Source organism: Neurospora tetraspora, assembly GCF_033439725.1.
Source record: "Neurospora tetraspora strain CBS 560.94 chromosome Unknown B0H65scaffold_3, whole genome shotgun sequence".
Classification (NCBI taxonomy): Eukaryota; Fungi; Ascomycota; class Sordariomycetes; order Sordariales; family Sordariaceae; genus Neurospora; species Neurospora tetraspora.
In genome coordinates this window covers 648263-662284 of record NW_026944385.1, presented here as the reverse complement: position 1 = coordinate 662284, position 14022 = coordinate 648263, and the positions used below count along the sequence as shown (strand labels likewise).

The following is a 14022-nucleotide window of genomic DNA, read 5'->3' as shown; positions in this document are numbered from 1 at the left end:
CCTTTTAAGGAGCAGCGCTGCATGGGTCGGGGGGGGGGGGGATTTCATCATTGGCGACCATTTTGTCCCATTGTCCATGAGGGGTTCTCGTTTTCGCTTCCATCCAACTTTTCCATGGTCCATTTGAAGATTGCTGCCCAGCTGACGGTTGTGATCGTCTTGTTCAGCAGACATCTCAATTTGCTTCATTGAAGTCGAACCCCTTTGTTACACGGCTTCCGGGATTTGGATCTCGGGTTGCGGGTCAGCCGGGACAAAGACAAGTCGCATAGACTGTTTTTATGGAGATTGTGTATCATCTCTGGGAGTCTCCATGAAGGGCGTATATAATTCCCAGACGGAGACCTCGAAGACCCCGAAGGTTAATGGTGCCGTGATCCAGCCAGGGAATCCTTTCTCTTTTCTTCTTTTCTTCTTTCTTCTTTTTCCTTTCCAGGTTCCTGCCTTCGATTATTTCTTCGCTGTCAACAATGCACTGTGATATTCAATGCTTTCAAGCTGCCAAAGTTGCCCCACTTACACCGGGATTGACATGTGGAGGATTTCCTGTTTTCTGTTCCGAAAGACACCGTCTTTTGCCTTCTCCATAGCACTGACTTGTGTACCTTTTGCCTTGGATATTGACGAGGAAATAGACTCCGGCCTGGTCTCAAAAAGGATCCGACGCTTTGGTAACAACGGGCTTGTCATCCCATATCTCCGAGTCTTTTCACAAGTAACTGCTGTAACACTTTGGTCCTCTGTTATACAATACGTCAGAGACTACCCATCACTCAACCAGAAATTGCGCCTCTAAAAGCTGACACGGATCGCCCGGGGATAGCCTTGTCCGGCGTCTTGTTAACTGGGGCAATATCATTTTACAGCCCCCATCACACACATCCCATTCTGTACCCTTCCCCTCCGAATTGGTGACCGCCTTCCTTCTCGGTACCTACCTGCTTCCCTACTACCCTCCCGCCCTGCTGCTGCCGCCTTCCCGCCCTACCGCTAAGTACTACACGTGCGTGTTAGGTACCTATCCTGTCAGCTCAGCTGTATCCCGATTCCTGGTTGCATCCCCTCCTCTCCTAATCTTATACTCCAACAAGGGGAATGACTCGGAGACTCCCACCGCCCTCCACGCCCGCCCAACTTCTACGTCTTCGACTGACGAGATCCGCGCTTTCCACCACTTCACCCCTTGCTACGTGTCCTTCGAGTCGAACTGCTAGCACCAAAGCTAGGGCAGCGGCGATCACTCCGAGTCCCCGGATCCAATCCCTCCTCCTCCCCCCTTCCACCGCTACCACTCCTACGGCTACTACCACCACCGCCTTCTTCAGTCGCAACAACCTCTCGACTACTACCACCGTCAACAAGCGAGATCAAACAACAACAACCACCACCCTTGCGCCTAGTACACCCGTTGTCCTTCGCGCTTCTGTAACCGGTCTCGGTCTCCTCTTTGTCCTCGGTCTAGGTCTCGGCTACGGTATCACCGATTTCCTCGGTCAAAAGTCTACCGAGCAGCAAGAACTCGGTTATACCACCATCGAAAAGAACATCCAAGACATTCTCGACGACCAGTCCTCCACCACAAACATGTCTGGAGAAATCGCCCCCGGCCGCCCCGGCAACCTCACCCCCGAGCAAGAGGAAAAGCTCAAGCAGCTATGGAAGCTGATCTTCCAAGTCTGCGGCGTCTACTCCCCCTCCGAGTCCAGTACTCCCGCCCCCGAGGCCGCTGCCGCTGCTGCGACCACCACCTCCGACGCCGCGAGCATCAAGGGCGATGACAAAAAGAAGAAGAGCAAGCTTTCCATGTTCTCGCGTAAACACAAGAAGGACTCGGACGAAACAACCACCACCTCCGACAGCGCCTCCACGGCCTCCGGTTCCACCACGCCCGCCTCCCCCGCCATCGTGCTCAACGCCTCCACCACCTCGGGCGACGACGACAAGTACAACCAGCTGTCCAAGTTCCACGAGACGCTAGCCTCTCAATCCCCCGCCGCCATCCGCGAGACCATCTGGTCCATGGTCAAGCACGACCACCCGGACGCGCTGGTGCTGCGCTTCCTGCGCGCGCGCAAGTGGGACGTGGAGAAGGCGCTCGTCATGCTGATTTCGACCATGAACTGGCGGGACAACGAGATGAAGGTGGACACGGACATTATGCGGAGCGGCGAGGGCGGGGCGGTGGAGGCGGAGAAGATGGAGGCCAAGACGTCGGAAGAAGTTGCCAGGAAGAAGCTGGCGATCGATTTCTTGACGCAGACGCGCATGGGCAAGAGTTATGTCCATGGTGTGGATAAGCAGGGACGGCCGATTTGCTATGTTAGGGTGAGGCTGCATAGGCAGGGCGAGCAGAGCGAGGAGAGTCTGGAGAGGTATACGGTTTATTTGATTGAGACTTGTCGGGTGTTGTTGCAGGGGGGTGTTGATACTGCGGTAAGTGACAATTTGAAGGAGTGGGACGAGGAAAGATTGATGGTGATGGGGACTAACAGGTGAGACAGACTATCGTCTTCGACATGACCGGCTTCTCCATGGCCAACATGGACTACACCCCCGTCAAGTTTATGGTCAAGTGCTTCGAGGCCAACTACCCCGAGTGTTTGGGCGCCGTGTTGGTGCACAAGGCACCGTGGATCTTCCAGGGTATGTTTTTTTTCTTTTTTCTTTTTTTTTCTTCTCCCATTTACTCCCATTTACTGACATGAAATCAATCCGCAGGCATCTGGCGCGTAATCCGCGGCTGGCTCGACCCCGTCGTCGCCAACAAGGTACACTTCACCAACAACATCGCGGAAATGTCCGAGTTCATCTCCCCCGAGAAGATCCCCAAGGACCTCGACGGCCAGGAAAGCTGGGAGTACAAGTACGTCGAGCCGATCCCCGGCGAGAACGACAAGATGAAGGATGCGGAAACCCTCGACAAGCTGCAGGCCGCGCGCGCCGAGCTGGTCAGGGAGTACGAGGAGGCTACGCTGCAGTGGATACAGTCCGGTAACAACAGCGAGGAACTGAAGAAGAAGAGGGACGAGGTTGCGGAAAAGCTGAGGGTGGATTACTGGAATCTGGATCCGTACGTGAGGGCTAGGAGCTTTTATGATCGCGTGGGGGTGCTGTTGCCGGGCGGCAAGCTGGATCCGTATCTTGAGGGGAAGAAAGATGGCGGCGTGAGTGGGATAACGGAGGGTGTGGCGAAGGTGGGGGTGAGTGAGACGCAAGCTGATGATGTTGATTGAGTTGGTTGTGAGGATGGTGTATGATGGGCTTTTTTCTCTTTTGGAAACTTGTATATGTTTCATGGATATATAAGATTAAGTGTTTATAATGGACGATGAGATGTGGTTGGGTCAGGGTATGGTATGATATATACGATAGAGCTATACGGACGAGAAAAGCAACGCGGAACTTGGGACGTATGTTCTCTAACGACACAATCTCAAGCTTTAACCTGTTCATCTTTCCCTGAAGTCGAGTCACATACACGGAATATATCAACTCAAGTTCACACAGCTCCAGCCAACATCTTCACCATTTTTAATCTCAGACATAAACTCATTCATTCATTCATCACCCAAACCCCTCCTCCATCCAGTCCCCCCAAGTATCTACCTGCACTACATCCACCTATTCTACAACTTCTCCTTAATCTCCGCATGCAACTTCTTCAACCCCTCAAAGTCCGTCGCCTGCTGCGGCCAACCCACACCCAGCCCTTCCTTCTCGTTCGGCTTGGGAATCATGTGCACGTGCACGTGCCCGACCTCCTGGTGCGCCAGCTTGCCGTTGTTCTGCAGGATGTTGTAGTCCACGGCGCCCGAGGCGATGGCGAGCTTCTTGGCGATGGGGAGAAGCTCGGCGAGGGAGTCGTCGGGGATGTCGGAGAGTTTCTCGCCGTGGTGTTTGGGGATTACGAGCTGGTTGGGGGAGGGGGGTTAGTTTTGGGTTTGGGGGTGAGAGGGGATAAGAGAGTGAAGGAAGGGGTGGGAAGGGAGAAAACACGTACGGCATGACCACGGGAAAGAGGTTGGATGTCGAGAAAGGCGAGAGTCTTCTCAGTCTCGACGAGCTTGAAGCAGGGGATTTCACCTGTTTTTGTTGATTAGCTTGAGCTCTTTAACAGAACATATCTTTACACAACATATAGAGAATTAGATCACTACTTACCCTTGACAATCTTGCAGAAAATGCAGGTCGCGGAAGAAGCCATTTTGCTTGCCAATAATCTGGTTACTTGCATGAGGAAAGGAGAGAGTGAGTAAGGTAGGTGATAGCTTCAAACAGAAGATAAAAGAGGAGGAGGAGGGGCTTCCACTTGACGTAGCTTACCTAGGTAGCTTCCAGCATCAACTGCAACGCGATGTCCCGCGATTCGGCACACACTGCCACTGCTGTACAGGGGCTGCCACGCGGGGTGCATTTCCCCGCTGGTGTCGATGCGACATGGCTTTAACCCTAACCCTTCAACTCTCCGGTCTACAAGTACTCATCGCCCTCAGCAACGTTGAGCTACCAGTTGAAGAGAAAGTGAAAAGCGAGTAAAGAGCCAAGTGAAGATATACTGACAATGAACAGATTAGTGACATCTGCCTCGCTGCCTGACTTCAAGAAGCACGAAACACCTGCCAAGCTCAAAAAGTGTTGTTTATTTGGTTGGTTCTACTTTCATACCAACCGCCCGCTGCCTAACACTAATTGGCGTAACTCCCCGCCGACATTGTTAGTGGCTCGTCTAAGAGAGCTCTTGGCCTGTCACAAGAGCTGGCCATCCCACCTAACGACATCATCCTGCCTCGAGTCCCTGTCAGCCCAAGTGGAAGTGGTGTGTCGCAAAACCACCACCATCGCATCGGCGCATCCCACCACCACCACCACCACCATCACAGCCTGACCAAGATCGAGTTGCGACAAGTTAAATTGCCTCCCAAACCTCCCTCACTTTCCCAGCGTTCTTCATTCAACACCAAGCAGCAAATTCTAAGAAGACACCAACCCACCATGACAAACTACAAATCCACCCCTCTCTTCGGCGGCGCCATCGTCTGCGACCTCCCCGAACACTTCGCCGACGTCTCCCGTCTGCGCCAAGTCCCCGACAACCAAGAAGTATTCATTGACAAGGACGGCTTCACCTCCATCATCGTCGAAATCACCGAGCGCGTCGGCCCCAGCGGCCCAACTTCGCTAGAAGAGGACGGTCGCGCGCTGACCACCCACCTCGAAGAGCTAGTCGGCGACGACGTCGAGACCGTCAAGGTGTGGAACACCACCGAGACGCGGTTTACCAAGCTTGAGTATGTCTTTTCCCCTCCTTTTCCCTTCAAATGTCCTTTCATCCCCTGCCCTCCCGCTTCTCAACTACTACACTACCCAGCAGCAACAGCTAGCTAACAACCAACCCTTACCCTCTAGCCCCTCAATCCCCGCCTACACCCTCATCGCCACACAAACGCCCAAAGCCTCCTCCGAGTCCGGTTCCCGAAGGGGCAGACAAGCACCCGATTTCACCGCCCTCATCCTCACGCTCGTCAGACTGGAGCGCGAGAAGACGGATATCCTGGTGACCATCAACGTGCCGCACATCAAGGGCGAGTACGACGAGGAGGAGGTGGATCTGGCGCTGGGCAAGCAGGGGGCGCTGCTGGGCAGCGCGGTGGAGTATGCGGCGCGGATTTGGGAGAGTTTTGAGGTGAAGGATTGGGGGTTGTTTAATGAGGTTTGAAGAGTTGGGAAGTAGTAGGAGTGGATGTGGGTGTGGTGGACGTGGATTAAGGCAAGATTGTATGGATGGAGGATGGGTATGAACAAATTGGTGGAAAGAGAAGGATATGGGTTTTTGTGCGGCAGGGAAATGGATTAGGTTGGATTAAGCGAAGGGCTTGGACAAAGGAATACTCAAGAGGAAGGGAGGGATACCAGGAGAATTAGGGGGGCGTTCGATATCAACATGACGGATCGGTTATGGTGGGAGGTGGATGAACGACAACGATTTATCAGCTCCCTAAGCGGAGAAGGGTCTTCTTGGCTGAGCTACGACATCTTTCACGAGACATGTCCCTTTCTTATTTCTTCTTCTAGATAGTATTTTACACTTTAGGTAGCGAACTGAATGTCCTCTAATTTTACACGGCGGGGGGTATCAATATTCTTTCAAGATCATACAAGTACAAACAACCTACAACCTCTCTCTGTCTGTCGTGGACTACCGAGCATCACCGATGTGCCCCGTACTCAGTCGTCCGCAGTCAGATCAACCACGTCCATCATCGGTTCGTCTTCGAACATATCCGGACTGTCCTCGCCATCGCCGTCTTCTTCATCAGCGACAACCTCCTCTAGGACTGTAGAAAGCTTCCCAGTCGTTTCTGCCGGCGGCGTTATTTCCTTCTTGTTCTTCTTCTCCCTCCTCGCCTTCTCAACCTTCCACCGTTCCGCAACCTCCTTCATCACCTCTCCAAACGCCAACCCCGGTTTCTGAGCTTTAACCACCTTCATCTGCTCTTTGACAAAGACTTGGTACTCCGACGACGTCTTCGCCTTTTCCACCTTTATCTTGTTCGTCCCCATTCCTCCTTGACTCCCGTCTCCATCGAAACCACCACCAGCAGAAGAAGAAGAAGAAGAGGTCTTCCCACCACCTCCTTGTTGACCTTGACCCCTCGGCGCAGGTTTAACCTGCCTCAAAACCCCCTTGCAAACTCCACACCGATGTCTCTTGGGATCAACACTCTTCGAATGTCTCTTGTACTCTGTTCCACATCCCCCTTTTTTGTCCTTCCCTTCTTCCCCTTTCCCTTCCCCTTTCCCTTCTTCACCACCCTGACCAGCAGCAGTAGCAGACCCAGACCCAGGAGGATTTACAACCCCATCACAAACCCAAACATACCTAAACTCAATCTCATACCCATGTCTCGTCGTCACCTCCACCGCATACCCGCCCTCCCATTCCACTTCCACTTTCCCACTACTATCTCCTCCTCCCTCTCCCTCTCCCTCTCCCTCTCGGATGATGTTCATTTTTCCGAACGGCTTCGGGCCGCCACGATGTCGTCGACCAAATTCCGAATCGTTGACCTTCCTGGCCCACGCCTTAAACTCCGCCCCATGCGGCCGGGTAGTAACCCCGTCGATCATGAACACAGCCAAGTGGCAGAACTCGTGGGCTAGCGTGTTGAATAACCTCTCCGGTGTGGATAGGACCTTGGTGGCCAACTCAATAGAGGCGTGATGTTTCACTTCCTTGTTCGCATCTTGCTCAGAAGAAGGCCGAGTAGTAATACTCTCCTTCTTCCAATTCGCCCTCCCCGCCGTCGTGTTCAGCGTCTTGCTCCATACCAATTTAATCCCGCCCGTGCTGGCAGTCAGGGCCGATAAGCGGGAAGAGGTCAGGCGGGCGTCGAGCAATGCCAGAAAGTGGGTGGCGAGGGAGTGTTTGTGGGCGTCGAAGGCCTGCCGCGCAAGGCGGGATTCGCGGGCGAGGAGGGCGGCGGCTTTTTGGGGGCTGGGTTGGGCTCGTCGTGCCGGTTTCTTCTTCTTGTCGGGGGAGTTAGTAGCCTCCTCCGAGGAGGGGGGTTTGGTCGAAGAAGGGAATAGTTCCTTCTTGGGGGAGTGCTCGTCGTTCCAGTCGTCGACGAATTCGCGAGACCAGAAGAGGTCGGAAGAGGGGCGGTGGGGGGTGGTGGGGATGCGTGGGAGTTTCTTGGGAGATGGCGGTAGTGTTGCTGATGTCTTTGGTTTGAGTCTGGGGATTTTGGGAGGAGGAGGACTGGGTGTTTGAGTGCGCTTCCTCGTCCCCGCGGCGGCGGCGGCTGGTGGACGAGATCGTCGTTCGGTTTCGGTTTCTGAGCTTGAGTCGGAGGAGGAAGAGGAGGATTCCAGCTGGAGACAAGAAAAATCCTGCGTGACATCCTCCTCACCACAACTATCCTCTTCGCTAGAAGCTGCCCGTTTCCCTATCCTTTCTCGTCGTCCATCGCTCTCTTCCTCATCAAATAACGTCCGGCTCTGGCTTTCCCAGCTCGTATCCATCCGCTTGCCTCTCGAGTTCTTCGTTGACCGAGGCTTTGTCGGAGAAAGATGACTCTCTCTGACTGCCGGAGTCTTGGGCTTGTTGCTCAACTTCGAGAAGAATGCATCCAGGTCTTCGTCTGAGTCGTCGTCTTTCGAGTTTGATGCCGTGTTGGTGTCCCGCCCCTTCCCAACCGTGGTCTCCGACCCAACTTCATCCGACTCAGAAGACTCCTTCGATTGCGCAGTGTGGAACGACTCCTCGGCGAAATCCTCCAGATCCTCAAAGACGTCCATATCCTGCTCCTGGTCGATCTCCATCATATCTTTGCTTTTGCCGGCGACTTGTTTCGGTGGTCGGAAAAGACTTGCCGACGGCTTTTTCTCCTCATTCTTTGTTCCCACCATGTCCTCACCTTCCCGGTGTTTCTTCGATAGAGTAGTCTGGCTGCTGAAAAGACTTTTGGTCGTCCTCCTCACCACCGTCTTAGCAGTAACTGTGCTCTCACCTACCCTCTTTACCTCTTTTACCTTCTTTCGATTCAGTACGACCGGATTCTCTGCCTCGGAGTCGCCGTCCTCGTCCTCATCCTCATCGCGCATCATTCCCAACCGCAGCCCGAATCCTGTACCGGCGGTTAGATCCCTCCTCTTCTTCCTAGTCGGCACCGCATCCTCCTCCTGCGCGGGCGTCCACTTCCGAAACAAGACGTTATCCGACACCGCGCCGAGTAGCAGTTTCCGCCTCTTGATGCCGGCTACCGACGATGAGGCCGCATTTGGTGATGTTGCTGACTCGACGACTGTCTGGTTACCACTGATAGAGGCCGTGTCCGTGGGAGGGGTAGGTCTCTTCTTGGTCGCAGGTAACGGTGGCGAAACTTTCCTTTTCTTTTTGGGACTTGGTGGAAGGGCTGCGAGGTCTGGGAAATCCGAGTCTGAATTTGAGTCGTTATTGGAGTCGGACTCAGATTCGGAGGACGATGAGAAGATTGTTTTTCGGGACCGGGAAGATGGCGGGGGCCGTGATAATCTTGCCATGGTGTTGTGGTCGTTATCCTGTTGCCTTACAGTAGCTGGCCTGACTGGATTTTACGGTTGGATATGAGTGGAGGTTGTGGTCGCTCCCCTGAAATCGTTGATGTTGCGAGAACTGGAGCGGACTGAAAGCTGGTTGAAGGTGTGGTAACCAATACTGTCTGTCGTAAGAATCAATGCAAATATCTCCTGCAGGTTGTGAAAACCTCAAGAAATGCTATCACCGGTTTTGGCTGCGCGCATTCGACCGGCTTAGCTTCGCGCCACACAAAAAACCAAAGGAATGTAGGTTGCTATGTTTAAAGTGTTGTTGCTATGTTTAAAGTGTTGTTGCAAACGGGAATGTCGACGATGTTTTTGTTTGGTTACAGCAAAAGCAAGCAACTGGTTGCCATGGGTGATTTGTTAGCGTGCAGTTAGCGTCAGGAACGCCAAGCCCCTTTCTGCCGCCCGGCGTGAGTGGGTCCCTGCACTTGCCAGGCCGGCCGGTGAAACGACATCTCGTTCCAGAACCTTTCCCAAGGAGAATCACGGTGAGGTTTGAGTTGAAGTCTTCCGACTCCGACAAGCGAGCAGTAATGCATCTCGAATTCACAGATTGGATTATGCTGTCTGAGCTGTCTCGTCTCGTTTACATATCGCGTATCTGTCGCTTGATGCAGATCACAAATTGCAAAAGCAACCAAGTCCGAATTTTTGCGTTTCCCCGTTTTCGTCCCCTGTTCGCTGATCACCATCTGGGCATCTGTTGTGCTACGATGGATGGCTTTCCATAAATTAGCGAAAACGGTTTCTACTTCAAATCGACACTTTTGCCGTGGTTTTTTATCTCCCTTATCTATTGCCCGTTGTCGAGGATATGATGCACCTCTAGTAGACGTGGCGAGCATGGCAAAGCATGGCAGGCACGGACGGGATGGGAGAATGAGATGAAGCTTTGATGTTGACATCAGAAAGGTTCGGTTCCTCCCGAAATTTAGTTCATGTACTGTATCTCTGAATACATCATCTGGTCCAGAGTCCGAATATTCAGACTGGAGGGTTGCCCGGACCTCTATTTGTGGCGATGGGTTCATCCGGTTTGTGATGTTGAACCTCCAATATCTTCCATTATGCGAGAGATGTATCGGTGGTTGTTCAAACCTCGAGAACCCAATATTCAAAAGTATGAACAACAACCAAGGCAGATAAGAACAATCTCGCCCGCAGGATGCAAGTTGAACACTCGCACACATCCACATTGCAGTGAGCAGCTGTACGCATTGCCTTTCTCACTTCTCGCCCGCAGACATCTTGATAACTTGATAACCTCAAGTCTCTGACTTTACGAAAACCACGAAAACAACCACCAAGATACGACACCCGCCGCCCATCCTCCCGTCGTGTCTCAAAGCCACGCCACTTAAAAAGCCCCCTTCTTTAACTTGTCCTGCCACCCCGGCACTCAAACCGTGCCACCATGCCACGACATGCATCCTCCCGCCTTTTTCTTTTGTGTCATTTCCCACCTGATACTGATACGGTTGTGTGACATTGTTTTTTCGTGGGTTGTGTCTTTTTCTCTTGTGCGTCTGTGTCTTGTGCCTCTGTGGCGTACATACATACCTACTAGCTACGTATTCACCCTATCGTCCCGTGGTGAGCGAGGGAGGGAGGGCTTGATTGGCAGTTAGTTACCTATGAACTTGGGACTTGGGGCAACGAAACGGGACGGGACGGGAAGCAAAGGATGAGGAAGTTGGGAATGTAGTACGTACTCAAGTGACCAAGTCAGTGAGTGAGTGAGTGAGCGTGTCTGTAAAGAGATCAGTTTCCAGCGGACTACTGTTTGGGCATTCGAGCGTGATGTATGGAATCGAAGATTTCGCGCGCGATTGTTTGTCCGACTGTTTGTGGACCGTGGTTTGTTTCTAGAGTCAAGATTGTGACAGAAGAAGTGTTACCAACTAGACACATTCTGTGCTCAAACTGCCACGTCTTCCTTGTGACGCTCCGGCCAGACTCCAGAGACAAAAATAGTTCCGGATATGGGACAGGAACCGGGGAAGTCTCCCGGTGCTGGACCCACCCGGGCCCGAACGGAGCGGGGACATCCGGGACGGTCAAAATTTCCAAGTTCCTCCACTTCAGTTACTTACCCTTTCAGGCCTTTGCATGATGTAAAACGAAAGGAACGGCCTCTCCTTATGTTATTGATCAACACGATGCACGCAAGACCGGCAGAATGCGATTTTCGTTGCAGTCCTTCCATGCGGCTGTGGACATGAACGTCGGTGGCAAAAACTCTGAAGGATCGCCAAGGTGCATGGAGCGGAACGTTCGGCGCCTTGTACCTGCGTCTAGTTGCGCATCGGGGTGATGGGAGATGGAGAAGACGTTTTTTTTGCTGTCTGCTTGTTGACGACGACCGATTACATAGTACTGGAGAGTCTTGTCTATACCGTCTCTCCGCGACAACATAACGGCGTATGGGACTTGCAAGTGTATAGTGTACATAGTGAGCACTAACAGAGTGATTGCAACCCCGACTCTTGTGATATTATGGGTAATGATCGATGTGGGGTTCAACGTGGCTTGATTTTGTGTATCCGTATAAGACTGGCTCTGCAGACTCGAAGCTCTGGCATCTAGATAAATCCCGTGTATCCTAGCCCAACTAGGTACGTACACGCCCAGTAGATCCCTTAGCTTCTAACACACCCCCTTAGATTTAGTATACAAACTACGCCAAATCTATCCAAATATACCCTAAAATACCCTAAAATCCTTCCAAAACTGGCTAGAAATAATACTATTCCCAAATTACTTCCTCATTACAATAGCTTTCAAATTTTTACTCGTAAGAGTCTTACCTTATTATATTTATAGTTCTACTTACCGATTTATTACCCGAATCCTCTTTTATAAAATCTTCTATACCCTTCGGGCGGCTTATAGCGATATTTTTACTACTAAACTCTCGTAATTAAGTCTATAGCTACTATAATTCTATAAATCCTAGTTACTCTATAAATTTTAAATATATTACGAGAAGGAGGCTCTTTATAAAATTATCCGCGATCTACTCCTTAGTAAGCACGTAGATTACGTTTACTAGCTTCCTCTCTTATGCTTACTTTAATTAGTACTTATACATATTAATATATTTAAGTTTAATTATAAGTTAAACTCCCTCCTTTATAATAAATTATATTGTTTACTTATTATTATAGCCTATAGGTATAGCTTTTTAATTTTCGAACCCTAAAATAAATTCGTTAAAGAGATAGCGAGCGTAGATAGCCTCTTGAACTCACTAATTAAAGGATAACAATTCGGCCTCTATAAATAAAATTATAACTATATTTTATTTATTAGCTCGCTAATCGATTATAACGCCTAAGAATATGAGTATAAATGTCTATAAACTTTTTTAATTGAGAAAATTATTTATAAATAAGGAATTAATTATAATGTAAAAGTCTTAGCGGTCTTTACTGTTTAGTTAAAGGGTGTAGTTTTAAATTGTAAGAAGGTAGAATAGTATTCGATTTATAACCATATAATATACTAAATTAGAATTTAAATTGAATCGAATGAATTTAAAGATTAGGATTACTACGTTTAGTTGCAACGTAATAGTAATATAGAGAATTAAATTAATTTTAATTTAATATACGTAAATTTCGTACGGGGCTATACTATTTTAGTAAAATAAGAGTTCCTCTCTAATCATAAATATAAAGTATATTTTTTTGATATATTTAACCTTCTCTGTAATCTTCTAAATATAATTGCGCTATAATAATTAAATTAATTTCTTTTTTCGGTTTTAAATAATTTTAATACTTAAGAACTATTTTAGTAATTTTCTTCCTGTTAATTAATATTTCTTTTCTATAGCGGCTACTACCCCTTTAATTATAGTAATTTCTTTATCCCTATATTTATAAATAATAATAATACTATCGATATAGAAGAAAAGGAATATATTATTTTTAATTAGGATATTAAGCTCTATAGGGAGAGGGTTTATATTTATAATTATAAAGGTTTTAATAAATTCCTATTATTAGAGGAGAGGAGATTTCTATAAACTATATAACGTATGTAATAATTAAAATATTTAACCTTTCCTAATATATTTAGGAAGAGCCTTTATAAATGTTACCTTATTAAATATAGCGATAATAAAAATACTTTTTATATTATATTAAGTTAAATTAAAGTTAAAGTAGGCAGCTATAATTATTAGGATATAGAATAATTTAATTATTAAAATTATTATATATATTTTACGTACGCTATCTTTAAATTATTAATCCCTACGTATAATTAAATGTATTTTATATTTAAGAAACCGGCCGTTTTAATTGAATTTGTAGGTATATTCTTATATTGAACCGAATATTTCGTTATCTTTTACCTCTTTAATACTAGTTTACTTTTAAGACTTTTTATCTTTATATTCGTTTAAGTATTCCTTCTTTATATTTTTAAAGAATTCCCTAAAAGAATAAGAATTAAAATTACTATAATATTTTGGAAGGGGAAGAAAATTAATTCAATAGAGGGTTCTTAATATACCCTTTACTTCATAACAGTTAATAATTTCCCTTATTATTTTTAATTTAAAATTATAATCGGGATCGATATTAATACCCTTCTTTCTTATTAATTCTAAGAAGGCGTAATCTACGACTTTATTTCCCCAAAGGCCTATAAATTAATTACTTTTTATAAATAGGAACGATACGGCTTAATAAAAGTATTAATTTATAATTAGCTATAATTTTTTATTCGAATAAGAGAAGTTAATTATTAGAAATGCGGCTAGGCTATTAGGAGGGGTAGGGAAATAGCCTTCTTTTTTATCCTTCGAATTTAAAATTATATTTTAAAAATCCGACGGCGATTATACGGGCGGCGATAGTAAGGGCTCTAAACCCTACGATTATATTTCTAATATTTATAAGACTTCTAAAGATTTAGATTGTATTTATA

General features: G+C 48.2%; 4 protein-coding genes across 4 annotated transcripts; 2 read left to right on the top strand and 2 right to left on the bottom strand.

Moving 5' to 3' along the window:
* Nucleotides 1–946: 946 nt before the first annotated feature.
* B0H65DRAFT_149968 (uncharacterized protein) lies at nucleotides 947–3479 on the top strand. The gene is made up of 3 exons (XM_062821066.1): nucleotides 947–2433; nucleotides 2502–2643; nucleotides 2719–3479. Exons 1-3 carry the CDS (start codon nucleotides 1096–1098, stop codon nucleotides 3231–3233), a joined length of 1995 nt encoding a protein of 664 aa, XP_062682564.1. The 5' UTR covers nucleotides 947–1095; the 3' UTR covers nucleotides 3234–3479.
* A 147-nt stretch (nucleotides 3480–3626) lies between these two features.
* B0H65DRAFT_424216 (hit family protein 1) lies at nucleotides 3627–4204 on the bottom strand (the record flags this gene model as incomplete). The annotated part of the gene is made up of 3 exons (XM_062824500.1): nucleotides 3627–3911; nucleotides 4001–4083; nucleotides 4162–4204. 3 exons carry the CDS (start codon nucleotides 4202–4204, stop codon nucleotides 3627–3629), a joined length of 411 nt encoding a protein of 136 aa, XP_062682563.1.
* A 650-nt stretch (nucleotides 4205–4854) lies between these two features.
* On the top strand, nucleotides 4855–6167 carry B0H65DRAFT_460609 (uncharacterized protein). The gene is made up of 2 exons (XM_062826542.1): nucleotides 4855–5288; nucleotides 5407–6167. The coding sequence occupies exons 1-2, from the start codon at nucleotides 4993–4995 to the stop codon at nucleotides 5714–5716; spliced, it is 606 nt and encodes a 201-aa protein (XP_062682562.1). The 5' UTR covers nucleotides 4855–4992; the 3' UTR covers nucleotides 5717–6167.
* Nucleotides 6168–9373, bottom strand: B0H65DRAFT_521540 (SprT-like family-domain-containing protein). Its single transcript, XM_062828754.1, has one exon. It carries the CDS (start codon nucleotides 9040–9042, stop codon nucleotides 6226–6228), a length of 2817 nt encoding a protein of 938 aa, XP_062682561.1. The 5' UTR covers nucleotides 9043–9373; the 3' UTR covers nucleotides 6168–6225.
* Nucleotides 9374–14022: the final 4649 nt, after the last annotated feature.

Coding starts and splice junctions, on each gene's coding strand:
- B0H65DRAFT_521540 (XM_062828754.1), bottom strand. CDS start 9,042: ATGGCAAGATTATCACGGCCCCCGCCATCTTCCCGGTCCCGAAAAACA.
- B0H65DRAFT_460609 (XM_062826542.1), top strand. CDS start 4,993: ATGACAAACTACAAATCCACCCCTCTCTTCGGCGGCGCCATCGTCTGC. Junction 5,289..5,406: donor ACGCGGTTTACCAAGCTTGA/GTATGTCTTTTC, acceptor CTTACCCTCTAG/CCCCTCAATCCCCGCCTACA.
- B0H65DRAFT_149968 (XM_062821066.1), top strand. CDS start 1,096: ATGACTCGGAGACTCCCACCGCCCTCCACGCCCGCCCAACTTCTACGT. Junction 2,434..2,501: donor AGGGGGGTGTTGATACTGCG/GTAAGTGACAAT, acceptor CAGGTGAGACAG/ACTATCGTCTTCGACATGAC. Junction 2,644..2,718: donor GGCACCGTGGATCTTCCAGG/GTATGTTTTTTT, acceptor ATCAATCCGCAG/GCATCTGGCGCGTAATCCGC.